This window comes from Podarcis erhardii (genome assembly GCF_964252035.2).
Source record: "Podarcis erhardii genome assembly, chromosome: W".
NCBI classification, from domain to species: domain Eukaryota; kingdom Metazoa; phylum Chordata; class Lepidosauria; order Squamata; family Lacertidae; genus Podarcis; species Podarcis erhardii.
Window position 1 is genome coordinate 27,688,917 of NC_138506.1, and position 15,104 is coordinate 27,704,020.

The 15,104-nt window shown below is 49.4% G+C and overlaps 1 protein-coding gene across 1 annotated transcript in view; it reads left to right on the forward strand.

The window, feature by feature from the left end:
- LOC309333214 (steroidogenic factor 1-like) overlaps positions 1 to 13,315 on the forward strand; it is a gene marked incomplete at both ends in the record, with an annotated part of 48,077 nt that extends 34,762 nt beyond the window's left edge. Inside the window, 2 exons of the mRNA XM_081846633.1 lie at positions 733 to 880; positions 13,068 to 13,315. Coding sequence (XP_081702759.1) covers positions 733 to 880; positions 13,068 to 13,315 — 396 coding nt within the window. The remainder of the gene's footprint in view (positions 1 to 732; positions 881 to 13,067) is intronic.
- Between the last annotated feature and the right edge of the window lie 1,789 nt (positions 13,316 to 15,104).

Sequence of the window (15,104 nt, forward strand, 5' to 3'; positions counted from 1 at the left end):
CTGCGGCTCAGGATTCTGGCCACTTCCTTTCCTTTCCCCATGCCCACCCCCCTTGTCTCATCTCCCCCACCCCCAAAGGTTGGTCAGCCTTCTTTGCCCACTGGGCTTCTGTTTTTTGGGGGGTGGGTGTGTGGCCGTTCCCTCTACATTCTTCCGCCCAAAATCCCACCACCACCACCAAGCATGGGTGGGACAGTTTTGGCTACATAAACAACAGTACACATGGAGAGCTGTTATTGCTGTGGGTATATAAGAACGATGATTTGCCAGGAATGTACAAAGTGTAAGAGGACACAGGTCCCCTGCCCCACGTGAGAGGGAGATAGAGGCCGGAGTAAACATGGGGGTGGGGGAAGAGAATCTGCAAGTACTCCATTGCACATATTTAGACTTTGGGTTGCAGTTCTCTGCACACTTACTTGGGAGGAAGCCCTATGGGATGCTAAGGGACATCACTTGTGAGTCAGCCTGCGTTGGATTCCTGGCTAGTTAGACTTTGGTCGTTATTGCTTATCCTTCTGTGTAAAGCCAGCACCCAGATATAACCATATTTATTGTAATTTAGGCAACAACTCAGTCCATTAACTGCTTTAAAGCCTTAACAGCTGATTGCTCAAAAGTCTTTCTGATGGAGGTTGTCCCCCACCGCCCAGCTCTTGAACCTCCTTGTTCCCCTGACAAGATGGTACTTCTTGGGGGTCCTGAGCCCTGCCCACCTCCCCTTTCTTCCAGGTGGACATGTCGACCGTTGCCATGCAGGCGGGATCCATCCTGAACAACTTGGTGCTGAGAGCACAGGAACTGGTGCTTCACTTCCATTCTCTCCAGGTGGACAGGCAGGAGTTTGTCTGCTTGAAGTTCCTCATCCTCTTCAGCCTTGGTAAGTGCCAAGGGGTGTGGATGGGGCAGCGAGACACCTGAGAGGAGCAAACAGGGGCTGCCATGGAGAGCTTTGTGCTTCAGCCCCCCCACCCTGAGATCTCAACCACATGAGGTGTTTGGAGGAGACTTGCTTTGCTTATAGGTTCGTCTGCCTGGCGGGTGGGGCTGGAAGCAGAGCCCCCATTGTCTTTGCCTTCTCCCTACTGCCAGAAGGACGTGATAAGAGCCTGGCTGCTGGACCAGGTCCATCTATTCCAGCCTCTTGTTCTCATAGTGGCTAACCAGCCTCCCAGGCAAGCAGGACATAAGCAATGAGCCCCCCCCCCCTTGCGGCTTCCAGCAGCTGGTAATCTGGAACATTGCTGGACAGCCCTTTCCAAAACATGGATGTTGGTGGTCTCCTTGAGCATGTTGTTGAGAGCTGAGGGGGTGAGGGGCAGTTCCTGTTCATCTGTGTTTGTGTCCAGAGGAATTCAAGGACAGCCTCGGATGTGGTCAGCCACATTAGAGATTGCAGGAGATTCCAGCCCTGCCTATTGCCCAGAGGAACTGTACACAACATCTGACCTTGACACAATATATGCAGGGAAATGTGGGAGTGCAGTCTGCAGAGGAGCCAGGTTTGGCTTGTCTGGTACCTGCTTCTGATCCCTGCCCCCAAAGACCCCTTCTTTCTGCTCAGAAGTTGATTTGCACCAATTCAGGCAGCCTTGCCTCCTCCCCTCCTGCGCATGGCAGTGGAGCAGGGCCATCTGTGTGGGTATGAGCGACACCTTGCCCCCCACAACCTCTCCTACAAATAGTTGCACCAGCAGTGGTTGAGGGTGGTATTGGCTGCATCTGCTAGGCCTGCAAGGTTGCACACCAGCCCTGGGGCGGCAGGGGTCAAGCAGTGACCTTTTCTGCACTGGGAAGCTGCTTTGTTAGTGCTGAAGTCTCAGGCTCTTGGTCTGTCTGGCCCAGCGTTGCCTACACTGACTGGCAGCAACTGCTGCTCTTTGGGGTCTCAGGCTTGCGGTTTTATCCCAGCCTCTACCCATAGAATGCCATTTGGCAACTGAACCCAGCAACTGAAATGCAGAGCTTCTGCCTGTTCTGTGGAAGTGCTCAGCACTGCAGTTCTCTGAGGAAAATGACACCAGCAGCAGTATCCTTCCTGACGTTTGCCAAAACTGTTGTCCAGGCTCCTTTGAGAAAAAAGGTTCAGAAAAGTTTCCTCCTTTTGGCAAATGCTGTGTTTGCCCATTTCATGCCTAAAACCTGCCCAGGATTCTGTACCTGAATTGTGCAACCTGAATGCAAATCAAGCCTCTTTATTTTGCATAAATCGAGCCGTGAGGCTGGATGAGGCCGGTGGCCCACCTAGTCCAGCCTCCTGTTCCCACATTGGCCAGCCAGGTGCCCCTGTGGAAAACCCACAAGCAGGGCTTGAGCACATGAACACTCTTCCCTCCTGCCAGAGCTATAGCTAGGTGATCTTGCGCCCCTGGCAGAGCTGTCCAGATTGTGCCCCCCTAGCCATGGACAAATTAGCTCTTCTTTCCACCTCCCCCCCCCCCCAATTCAATTCACTCTCTATTCTTATGAGGCAATAATCAATATTTATATTTATGGACATATTTTTAGCCAATTTTGCAGCCCCCCCCATCACCTGCACCCCAGGCGGGGGGCCACCTCACTACCCCCTAGCTATGGACCTGCCTCCCATCAGCCAGTTATGACCCAGCTGCAGAGTGGCACACCTGTGAAACGGTTTCATGGTACATTCTGTACGGCATCCCTCTAGGGACACTTCCTGTAGTGGTCAAGAGACTAGGGTATGGAAGTCAGAACCGCTAGCTAAAGGTTGCAACTTGAGCAATAATGGAAATTAAGAACTGGTATAGACACACACAGCTCTTCTAGATCCTTGATCTTGAACTCAAAGCACGAGCTCCATAAACAGACAAAAGAACGTTGCAGGTTTGGCTGCTTCAGATTTAGCACACTCAAAAGATTCTAAATACCACCAATTCCCTGCCTTGTCCCTTAGGCACATGGTGCAAAGCAAAAGGAACTGCAGCCGTCCCCATTCCCAAAGAGAGCAAGGTTTCAAGCTCGGGAACTGAGCAAAGGCAGTGGAAGAGGAGCATAACCATTGTGACTAATCATCCTCATCCTCATTTATTATTTATACCCCACCCATCTGGCTGGGCTTCCCCAGCCACTCTGGGCGGCTTCCAACAAAATATTAAAAGACAGTAATGCATCAAACATTAAAATCTTGCCTAAACAGGGCTGCCTTCAGGTGTCTTCTAAAAGTCTGGTAGTTGTTGTTCTCTTTGACACCTGGTGGGAGGGCGTCCCACAGGGTGGGTGCCACTACCGAGAAGCCCCTCTGCCTGGTTCCCTGTAACTTGGCTTCTCACAGTGAGGGAACCGCCAGAAGGCCCTCGGCGCTGGACCTCAGTATCCGGGCAGAACAATGGGGGTGGAGACGCTCCTTCAGATATCCTGAACCGAGGCCGTTTAGGGCTTTAAAGGTCAGCACCAACACTTTCAATTGTGCTCGGAAACATACTGGGAGCCAATCTAGGTCTTTCAGGACTGGTGTTATGTGGTCTCAGCAGCCGCTCCCGGTCTCCAGTCTGGCTGCTGCATTCTGGATTAGTTGTAGCTTCTGGATCACTTTCAAAGGTATCCCCACATAGAGCGCATTGCAGTAGTCCAAGCGGAAGATAACCTGTGTAGTAGCTTTTGTACTAGCCTTTGATAGCCCTCTCCTCCTCCTCCACAAATCTGTCAAATCCTCTTCTAAAGCCATCTACGTTGGTGGCCATCACTGCCTCCTAGGGGAGAGCGTTCCATAGTTTAATCATGCACTGTATGAAGAAGGGCTTCCTTTCCTCCTGCCGGAAGAATTCTGGGTCAAATGATCTTCTTCAGAGCATATAAGACAAGCTCTGCACTTGGGTCAGGCCAAAGGGGGCCCATCGAGTCCAGAACCCTGGTCTCAAAGATGCCCCAATGGGCAGCCCATAGGCAGGACCTGAGTGCCAGTGCACTCTCTTCTCCTGTGGGCTTTCAGCAACTGGTGTTTCTCTTTCGCTTTGCGGCAAAGGACCCCCTCCCCCCGCCTCCATGATGCCTTCCCTTCCCTTTTTGCGCATTGCGTTAAAACTTCCACCTGCCGGTGTGGAAGCTTTTCTCCTTCACCGAAGAAAATCAGGAACAAAAGGTTGCCCTCTGCCCGTGCCCCGTGCCCAACTTCCCTCTCTGAGCGTGGTGCCGATTATGCTGCAAGCCATGTGCCCTCTGCAGGCTCGGCTGTACGGGAGCTGCCACCTCCTCGCTTATATATGCCGGCTGTATTTGCCCTGAAGAAAAGAATGTCTTCTCTCTCTCTCTTTCTCCCTCCAGCTCACAAGCTGCACTTGGCATCTGTGTGTGTGTGTGTGTGTGTGTGTGTGTGTGTGTGTGTGTGTGCTCGCACACACACACACACACACACACACACAAACACAGGCGTGCGAGAGGGGGAGGAAAGGGCGCCATTTGAGTCTAAATAGATTTTTCTCATGAGCAGGTAAAAGAGGTTTAATTAAAATTAGGGCTCCTCTGAACAGCAATATTTATGAGGGGCGGCACAGGTTAGCTTTGTTCTCCAGAAGGGCTTAATAGAAGCTTAATGGATCAACACCCCCCCTCCACATGTGCCGGCCTGACTTCCATTCTCCAGCCAGCCACTCGAGGGGATGCAAAGTGTTATGTACAGTGGACACTCGGGTTGCGAACGTGATCCGTACGGGAGGCATGTCCGCAACCAGCAGCGGCACATCTGCACACGCACGGATTGCGATTCATGCGCGACTGCCGAAAGCCGGAAGTAACCCATTCCGGTGCTTCCAGGTTTCGGTCGCCTGCAACCCAAAAAAACACAACCTGAAGTGTCTGTAACCCGAGGTATGACTGTACAGTGCTACCTCTGGTTGCGAACGGGATCCGTTCCGGAGCCCCGTTCGCAACATGAGCAGAACGCAACCTGCGTCTGCGTGTCTGCACACGCGTGGGTTGCAATTCGCCGCTTCTGCGCATGCACGTGACGTCATTTTGAGCGTCTCTGCATGCATGAGCGGCGAAACCTGGAAGTAACCCGTTCTGGTACTTCCGGGTTTTGGGGGTCCACAACCCCAAAAAACACAACCTGAAGCGTCTGTAACCCGAGGTATGACTGTATTAAGATCAGCTGCAGTTCTCACTCAGGGCCACCAGTATGCAAATGAAGGACTGAGAACTGTCGCTCACTGACTGGTTAGCTAGTTGGGAGTTGTTACTGTTACAAGTTACTTAGTATTATATAAAGCAGCCAGCTAGGCTGCAGTCAGTCTGACTCCAGGAGCAGTTCTAACTGCTGTAATAAAGAGCTGAGAATCTAACAGAGCTGTGTCCTTCATCCATCTTCCCCACTATTTAACATGGAGCAAGAGCGGCTTTTGTGCGCCTGCATTCCCTTAAGCGATTGCAATTTATCTGACGCCTCCAGCAGACAAAAGCGGCACTGAATGCAAAGAACTCTTAAGGGCATAGAAATGGTCCCGGCAGCTCTGTCTGTGTGTGAGGTGGCTTTTGTCGCAGGACGGAGTCTTTGTGGCCGCTCTCTCTCAGTGGAGTGCGTCAATGTTATTTGGACAACATTCCTTACAGGAATGAAAAGATTATTCAAATATTCAATTAAATCGTGAATAGGGTTTCTTCTCCAAACCAGGTGAGTTGATCAAGACGAACCCTCTATTTTTGTGCCACCTCAAAGTGTGTGTGGGGGGGGATGGTAGGGAAGAGAAGGCTTTAGCAGCGTAACTTCTAGGGTGTGTGAGTGTGAGGACTGCGTGTCCCCCCCTCCTCTTTCTCCTGAAAATGAAAATCACAATACAGAGGCACCTCTGGTTGCAAATGGGATCCGTTCCGGAGCCCCGTTCACAACCTGAGCAGAATACAACCTGTGTCTGCGCGTGCGCAGGTCGCCACGCCTGCATATGCGCGTGACGTCATTTTGAGTGCGCATGCGCGAGCGGCAAAACGCGGAAGTAACCCATTCAGTTACTTCCTGGTCGCCGCGGTACGTATCCTGAAAGAACGTAACCTGAACCGAATGTAACAAGAGGTATGACTGTAATGTTATGCACATGAAGAGATTCCATAATTGCGTGCCTGATTATCCCAGCAGTGACTCAGAAATGAAAGGGGGCAGTCAGCACTTCAACTGCTAAGCACAAGGCCCAGGTCAGGGGAATGTCAAAAGAGCCCTGAGGCAGGATGGGACCAGTGGCCCTCCCCGCCCTGCGTTCTGTTCTCGCAGTGGCCAGTGAGATGCCCATTATGGGAAACCCACAAGCAGGGCCCAAGCACCAGAGAGTGCCCTCTCCCCTCCTGCTCTTTCCAGCTGGTTCTCCACCTGCGGGTCCCCAGATGTCATTGGACTACAACCTTTTGGGAAGGCCTTGTTGGCCTTTAGTTGGGCTGGATCCAGAACTTGGCAGGGCTGAGAGAAGCATGCCCTGAGTGTTTTTATAGGGATGGGAGCCATGCAGTCCTCTAACTGCCATCAGCCGTGGCCAGCCTGGTCAGGGACTATGGGAGCAGTGTGTCCAGCAATGTTTGGAGGGCACCAGGCCTTCCAGAACTGCTTTACAGAGGACACAAGGGCAGGTCCCTGCCCCAAGGACCCTGCAGCCTAAAATTCTACCCAGGTGGGATGCAGCAGGAAGCAATATGTTGTTGTTGTTTTCAGTTACAGGTGGTTAGGCTCTGTTGTATCCCCTGGGAACTGTGTGCAAGCCTTAGGGTGAGGTGCCACTGAAGCCAGGCTGTCCACAGTTGTCTGCAAGACCCCTGGGGGAAGGAGATGTCTCTTGAGACATTGGCGGACACTTGAGGGCCTTTTGACAGCGAATCTGGGCCCTGAAGGAGGGCTGCCCCTCATGGTGCCCCCATCTCCAACATTGCTGCTGGATGCCTTGAGAGTCTACAAAATGAGAGCTTGCCACTGTCAGGAGTTCAGCCTACACTCGAGTAGGACCCTGGCAGAGACACATGCCTGACTGGCATGTTCTCCCCCTCCTGGTCTTTTGTTCTGGAGCTTCATAAGCTTTCTTCAGCCCGAACATCACAGCGACCGATGCCAGCCGACATCGGCACACTTAGGGATCCGCAGAGTCTTCGCAGCATTGCATAACAGACCTCAGCAACTCAGCATTTTGGCTAATCTACAGTGGTACCTCGGGTTAAGTACTTAATTTGTTCTGGAGGTCCATTCTTAACCTGGAACTGTTCTTAACCTGAAGCACCACTTTAGCTAATGGGGCCTCCTGCTGCCGCCGCGCTGCTAGAGCACGATTTCTGTTCTCATCCTGAAGCAAAGTTCTTAACCCGAGGTACTATTTCTTGTGGGAATGTTCTGGGGTGCAGGAGAGGATAATTATATCCTTATCCAACTTGTGCTAACAAGTTCCCAAAATATCAGCAGAGTTTATGACATTCCCCTTTTAAGTTCGCAACGGTAACGTCTGCACAGGTTCGCTAGAACCTCTATAATAATTACTCTGGTAATTTCCCCTTTTGTTCCCTCTTAAAATACAAGACACGACACAGTCTTTATAAAAGTATAAAAGAGTTTACTCACGTTCTGTTCACAATATGATCCCAGAAGGCAGACAGCTTTAAAAAGGTTACATACACTTAGAATCTATCTTATAGGAAGATAGTACTGTCCTCTCTTGGCTGAGAGCCAAGAGGGCATGTTGCTCCTTCAGAAGATGAAGATGAGAGAGAGAGATATGGCTGCCTGCCCTGTGCTTTTATCATTTACCTGCACAGGTGAGGCCACACCCACCTCTGGTCACATGCGGAGGAAGTCCGTCCCCAGGAAGTTTACCTACTTGCTAGACAGACATCCCTCCCCATGTTCTAGCATGTACACTCTAGGAATGTTGTCATTGACTGCTCCTGTGTTTACATCCCACATTTCTGGGTTAGCGGAGTATGCAACCTGAAGCGTATGTAACCCGAGGTACCACTGTACTTTATTTACATACAGTATAAACACACACGGAGCACTGCAACATGGCTCCCTCCCTCTCTAGCATCAGACAGCAAAGAGAAAAAGAACAAAGGACAATAGTCCCACTTCATGGAACACAGTGACACAAACATCCTGCCGCCATCACTTCCCACTCCGTTTAGTCAAAACATATACCGTCATGTGATAAACAATCCCATGACTGCAATCATAGATCAGGAATTCTAACAGCCACTTCTCCAGAGAAGGTTCTAGGAAGGGATCTCGAGGAAAAGCAGATTTGCCAGTCTAATTTTGAGGGAATAGAATCTCCTTTCCATACCTTAGCAATTAGAATCCTAGCTGCTGTTACCGCATACATAAAGATTTTCCTTACCTGTTTAGGGATTTCATTGCTCCTTATGTCTAGCAAGAAGGCTTCGGGCCTCTTTGGGAAGGAACATTAAAACAATTTTCTAAGTTCATTGTAGATTGTTTCCCAAAATTCCCTGATTTTTTTGCCGTTCCACCACACGTGGATCATGGTGCCTTCCGCCTCCTTGCATCTCCAACAGATGTTTGATCTAGATTTATACATTTTGGCCAGTTTTACAGGTGTTAAGTACCATCTGTAGAGCATCTTCATGAAATTCTCTTTCAAATCGTAGCACACTGTGAATTTTAGGTCCCCCTTCCACAACCTCTCCCATGATTCCATCTGGATGCTGTGCCCAAAATCTCTGGCCCATTGTACCATGACAGATTTTACTTCTTCCTCCCTGACCTCCCAGTCAAGGAGGCACCTGTACATGTTAGAGAGCGTTTGTGTGTGTGTGTTTATTAAACAGTAATAATAAAAAAAATTTATAAATATTTGTACCCCACCCTCCCTGGCCGGAGCCGGGCTCAGGGCAGCTAACACCAGTAAAATTACAATAAAAACATAATGGGGGGGGGGGGACCGACCAATTTAAAATGCAGGTTAAAATGCAATTTAAAATGCAGCCTCATTTTAAAAGTAGCCCATAGATCAAAACCGTAAGGGGAGGGAAACGTAAGGGTCAGACTGAGACCAAACCAAAGGCCAGGCAAAACAACTCTGTCTTGTAGACCCTACAGAAAGATGTCAAGTCCCGCAGGGCCCTAGTTTCTTGTGACAGAGCGTTCCACCAAGTCGGGGCCAGTACTGAAAAGGCCCTGGCCCTAGTTGAGACCAATCTAACCACCTTGCGACTTGGGACCTCCAAAATGTTGTCATTTGTGGACCTTAAGGTCCTCCATGGTGCATACCAGGAGAGGCGGTCCCGTAGGTACGTGGAAATCTTGAAATTTCTGTGGAAAAGCCTTTCTGTTTGTCCTTTTGGAATGTTTCATTTAACTGAAAATACTGTAACCAATCAGTCAAATGTGTCCGAATTGCTTCAAATTTCTTTAATTTTAGCTTGTTTTCTTTTTCTTCCAATAAGTCTTTATAAGTTGCCCAATTACTTCTCTCATGCTGCTTTTTAAACTGAGAACGCTTCTGCCGGGGACAGCCACCATGGCGTTTTTGGTTCTAGTAAGTCCTTATATTTGGCCCGCACCATGTAAAGCAATTTCCTGATCACCTGGTTCAAAAACCCTTTGTGGACCTTCTCATATCCCAGATGGGCATGCCAGCCGTATCTGTTATTGAATCCTTCTAGATCCAGCAAGTCGGTGTTTTTTAACGTTAGCCATTCCCAAATCCAGGCGAGACAAACTGCATCATGATACAATTTCAGATCTGAAATAGACAGTACTGATCTAGGTGGGTGAGTGAAGCAGCTTCCTCCATCCCTATTTAAACCAGCCCTTTCTTCAGAACCCTGAGGACTGAAATCTCACTGTTGTTTTTAAGGGAAATGCTGTAGTTTTGCAGGAGAGCACCTGCTTCACCTGCAGGAGGTCCCAGGTTCAATCCCAGGTTCAGTGAGTGGCATCTCCATGCAGTGCTTGGAATGTGCTTTGCCTGAGGCTCTGGAGTGCTGCTGTCCTTCAGTGCCAGCAAACACCAGCTTCATTGGAGTTCTCTTGTTTTGAGAGAGGGAGAAAAACTTTCTCTTTCCTCTGTGCCTTCCATCATTTTATACACTTCTGCCACGCTGCCTCTTACTCACCTTTTCTCCAAATCAAAAAGTCCCCAGTGCTTCAGCCTCCATCTGTTGCTCAATCCTCCCCTTGGTCATTCTGACGGCCCTTTTCTGAACCTTTTCTAATGTGTGGGAATGTTCAGGGATGCAGGAGAGGATATATTGTCTGATAATAGCCTTTCCAACATGTGTTAACAAGTTCACAATTTAGCAGAGTAACATTCTCCCTTTTAAACTTGCAGCGGATGCATTTGCTCAGGCTCGCTACAACCTCTATAATAACTGTTCTGGTATTTTCCCCTTATTCCCTCATAAAAGATAAGACACGACACAGTCTTCTATAAAAGTATAAAGAGAGTTTACTCACATATCATTCTGTTCACAATAGGATTCCAGAAGGCAGACTTAGCTTAGAAAAGTAACATATACCTGGAAACTATCTCATAAGAAGACAGTCCCTTTGTCATCTCTTGGCTGGAAGCCAAGAGGGCATCTTTGGCTAAGCAGATGTTGCTTCTTCGATGCATGTAGTCAAAAGGAGAGAGATGGCTGCCCTGCCCTGTGCTTTTGTCATTACCTGCTCGGGTGAGGCCACACCCACCTCTAGTCACATGCAAAGGAAGTCTGTCCCAGCCCAGAAGGAAACAGGAAGTTTACCTGCTGGCTGAACAAACATTCCTCCCCATGTGTAAACATGTTCACTCTAGGAATGTTGTACTTGACTGCTTTTGTGTTTCACATCCCACACAATGCCCTCCCCCCCCCCCTTAATGGGAAAAGTGCTTATAAACACATACATACAAAAAAACCCCAAACAGATTTATTTCTTTAAAAAGATCAGCGGCCACAAGAGCAACTAAAATGGTTATATCCACTGATCTGACACATAAAGACACCTGCACTTAAGTTATTTCAGGGGGAGACCCTTATATCAACTTATATGCCAAATGATCTTACGCCTTCACAACAAATCAGGTTTGGATGGTCTTTCAGAATTAAGGGCAGAATCTTAATGTTTAAGGGTATCAGAAGACAGTGTCCAGAGGTCCAACATTTTTGAAACAATGACCATTTTCTTCATGGTTTCAGCCAACCCACAGTGGAGGAGCTACAAGTACAACTCCATCTCCTCGGACAAACAGCATCGGAATACAGTGGTACCTCGGGTTACATACGCTTCAGGTTACAGATTCCGACAACCCAGAAATAGTACCTCGGGTTAAGAACTTTGCTTCAGGATGAGAACAGAAATCGTGCTCTGGTGGCGCGGCGACAGCAGGAGGCCCCATTAGCTAAAGTGGTGCTTCAGGTTAATAACAGTTTCAGGTTAAGAGCGGACCTCCGGAACGAATTAAGTACTTAACCCAAGGTACCACTGTATTCCTTTTGGTAGATTTATAAATCTCTTCATAGGTTTCTTCATCCATTTCTATTGTTGTCACAGTCTCCTCAACATCACCCAAAATCTTATTTAAGTGCTGGTAACAAGCAAATAATCTGCCTCGAAGTTTTCGGTCATTTCTCATTTTTACAACAATTCGTTCATCAAGACTAAGCTTGATGAGATCCAAGGGCTCTTCTACAGTATTTGTGGTTTGTTGCTGCTCCACCTCGTCCGCCATTTTTTCAAAGCCCCTCCAATGCTCTTTTGGAGGTGAGGCCAGAATTCTGTGGTTCTAGGCTGAGTGTTGGAAGTGAGAGGGAGGGAGGAGAGATTTTGGCGACACCCCCAGAGGGCTCGCTGTGTCTTCCCAGTTAGCCTTGAAAAGGCCCTGTCTCATCTCCCCCTTGTGAGCGTGGCAAGAATAGGAGGAACAGGTGGCCGCCCACCATTGAGCTAAAGCCCCCTCCCACTGCTGTTGCTTGGCCCCTGCCCTCCCCCAGTGGCCCCCCTCCACGCCCCACAGATGAAGTCAGGCCCAAGGAAGGAAGTTTTCATTGGCAGCTTTTGCCGAGTTTTCAAGAGCAGTGTGCATAGAGCAGGCACATTTTCAGGCAGGTGGGCGACAGCTTAAGAGGGATGTGCTTATCACTGCACCTTCACACCCGTCTCTCTCATCCTCCTACCCCTTGTTGTTTGGCTGAGCTGCTTGAGGCACCTTGGATCATGGTTTCCATGTCAGCTGAGCCCTATTTTCACCTGGGAAGGCCAAACAAATTAAGCCCCAATCCCTCCAGCTGGTGTTTAGAGAGGAACACAACAGAGTGGCTTTGAAGTGAAGGTTTGTTTAGGGAACATCAGAAAGTAAGAAGAAGAATCGCTTGTCAGATATGGTTTATTTATCTTGCATAGCCTTTACCAGCCTGATGCTCATCTGCAAAGCATAAGGCTGGCAAGGTCAGACCCTGTTCATCCAGGCAGATGGATCAGGCCAATGTGCTATCTAGTCCTGTTCTATCCAGTGGCTGACTAGATGCTTGTGGGAAACCAGCAAGCAGGATCCTTGCACAAGAGCAGATCTCCCCTCCTGTGGTTTCCTGCATCTGGTATTCAGAAGCGTCACTGCCTCTGACCATGGAGGCAGAGCGCAGTAATTGTGGCTCGTCTCCTCCTCCATGGATTTGTCCAAACCTCCATCAAGGCTCTCCAAATTGGTGGCCATCATTGCCTGCTGTGGGAGGGAGTTCCATAGTTTAATGTTGCGCTGCTTGAAGAACTACTTCCTTTTCTCTGTCCTGAATCTTCCAACATTCAGCCTCATTGGATGCCCACGAGTTCTGGTGTCATCATGTGAGAGGGAGGGGGAAAACTCCGCTTTCTCCACACCACATGCAATTGTTTATGCTTCCGTCAGGTCGCCTCCGGTCCCCTTTTCTCTACACTAAAAAGCCCCGACCGCTGCAGGCTCTCCTCACAGGGGAGCCTCTCCATCAACCTCAGCCGTTTTGCAGATATCAGCCGATGGCTTGTGCGAGCTTTGCAAGCGACACCTTCCATGTTTGCGGCCTGTGTGCCCAGGAGGAAGTCCCTCCATTCAAGAGAGGTTACCCCATTCAATGCATCCCCCCCTTATTTCCCCTCCCCCTCCCCCCTGCTGCAGATGTGAAATTCGTGGAGAATTCAAGTGTGGTGAAGGAAGCCCAGGAAAAGGCCAATGCAGCCCTGATGGAGTACACCCTCTGCAACTACCCACACGCCACAGACAAGTTCCGCCAGCTTATGATGCAGCTGGCCGACGTCCGATCGCTGAGCATGCAAGCGGAGGAGTACCTGTACCACAAGCACCTGAGCGGGGACGTGCCCTGCAACGGCCTCCTGATTCAAATGCTCCACGCCAAGCGGACTTGAGAGCACAAAGCAAGGCTCTCTGTCCCCCCTTCTTCTGGGGAAGAGACTCACGGCAGCAGAGGTGCAAGGGTGGTGGCAGATAGGGGTGTAGGGTGACAGGGAAGGGTGAATGTCTTGTCATCCCCTCCCCACAGGCGACCTCTCCCAGTTCTGACTTTCATACATGCCATTGAGAAGCTCCAGGTCGCCTGGTTTCCCCACCAGGCAGCTGCGGGTGCAAACCCCAACCCTTGCCTGCATTTTGGTGTGATTCCCCCTGAGTTCCAGGCTCTCGCTCTCTAAAAGCCATGGGGCTAAGTTGTGTGGGGACTGCCCTTGGAGGCTGTTTAGGGGATGCTTTGAGTGGGGGTTGGCTTTCCTAACTGGGCGGGAGAGGAGTCTTCTCCCAGGGTGTGTGAGAGAGGAGGCATCTGCCCGAGCTCCCCACCTGCTCTCCAGGCATGGTCCTCTAGCTAGATGGCTGGGAAAAGATGGAGAGAAAAAGGCCCAGTACAGCTACCCATTGGGAGGCCCCCGCACCCCGTCTGTCCCTCTGCAGGTAGTGGCCAGGTTGGCCACAAGGATGATTTCTGTGGCCCATGGGCCACCATGAGAGCGAGTTTGTTGTGCCTCAGATACACTGAAACCACTCCCCCCCCCTTGGGGCTTCATTTTGGGAGACCTTTCTCCGAGGCCTTGCAGCTATGAGTTGAGCAAGTCTGGTGCTCCTTTTATAGTTTGTGTTGGTTATCTGTTAGTTGCATTCTCATATATATTTCCCTGTGGGTTTTGATTACACTTTGCAGCATTTTCTGCTCCACATATAATGTTTGGACTACTTTTGTGTCTCTCTTCTGGTTTGAAAGAGTTGGAGAAGACAGTTTGGAAGTGCCAGGCTCTGCCTGTATGTGTTTTTTTCCTTCTGAAATAAAAAGTGCTCTTAAGTGTCTCCCTTCTCAACATTTTACTCAGAAGGTCCTTCTGAGCATTGGTTAGTGGTGAACTATCTTACCAAATAAGACATTCCAATAAAGTTTTCAATTCAGTTATAGCTCTGTGTGTGCGTGTTTTCTTTTCCTCCCCTCCTCAAAAAAGTCTGCATCTTTGGTTGGGTACCATTCAGGGAGGTAGGCAGAAAGGCACTCTGCACCTGATCAGAGACTCTGCTCAATTTATCACTACATTACAGGTTCAGGGCTGAGTCCTGCCATGAGAGCATGATATGGGTGGTCAACACCTTGGGTGCAAGAAGTTTCCAGCAGCAGGGCCACATCCCTGTCTCTGCACATTTCTCTCCCTCTCTGAAGGACATATTTTTGCAGCAGATGGTAGGCAGGCTCCCATGGCTGAAGCTGTTCGAATAGTGTCCTCACAAGTGAGCCTGGGAATAGCAGCAGTTTGGGGGAGTTTGCAATTCTTATGCATGGACAGTTGGCCGGCTATGTACGGAAAGGCAGGGGCACGCATGCACACACACACACACCACCCTCCCCATAATCCTCAGCTAAAGACTCATTAGTCTCCTGCACTAATTGGCTTCAGTGGGCAAATGCTGGCCTTCTGCAATGGCGTTTGTCTGGGCACCAGAATTAAAATACGAGCCACCATTTTTCCTTTTTTCCTTTTTTTCCAAATAATCTTTATTAGTTTTTCAATTAGATACTCCACATACACATATTGTATTACATTTTACATTTATACTTGCTCTTCAGAGCCCAGGTTTGGAAACAGCAGCAATTACCAACAGTAGAAGAATGGTGACAGAAGGTAATGGAATATGCAGAAATAGCCAAACTAACGGGAAATTCGA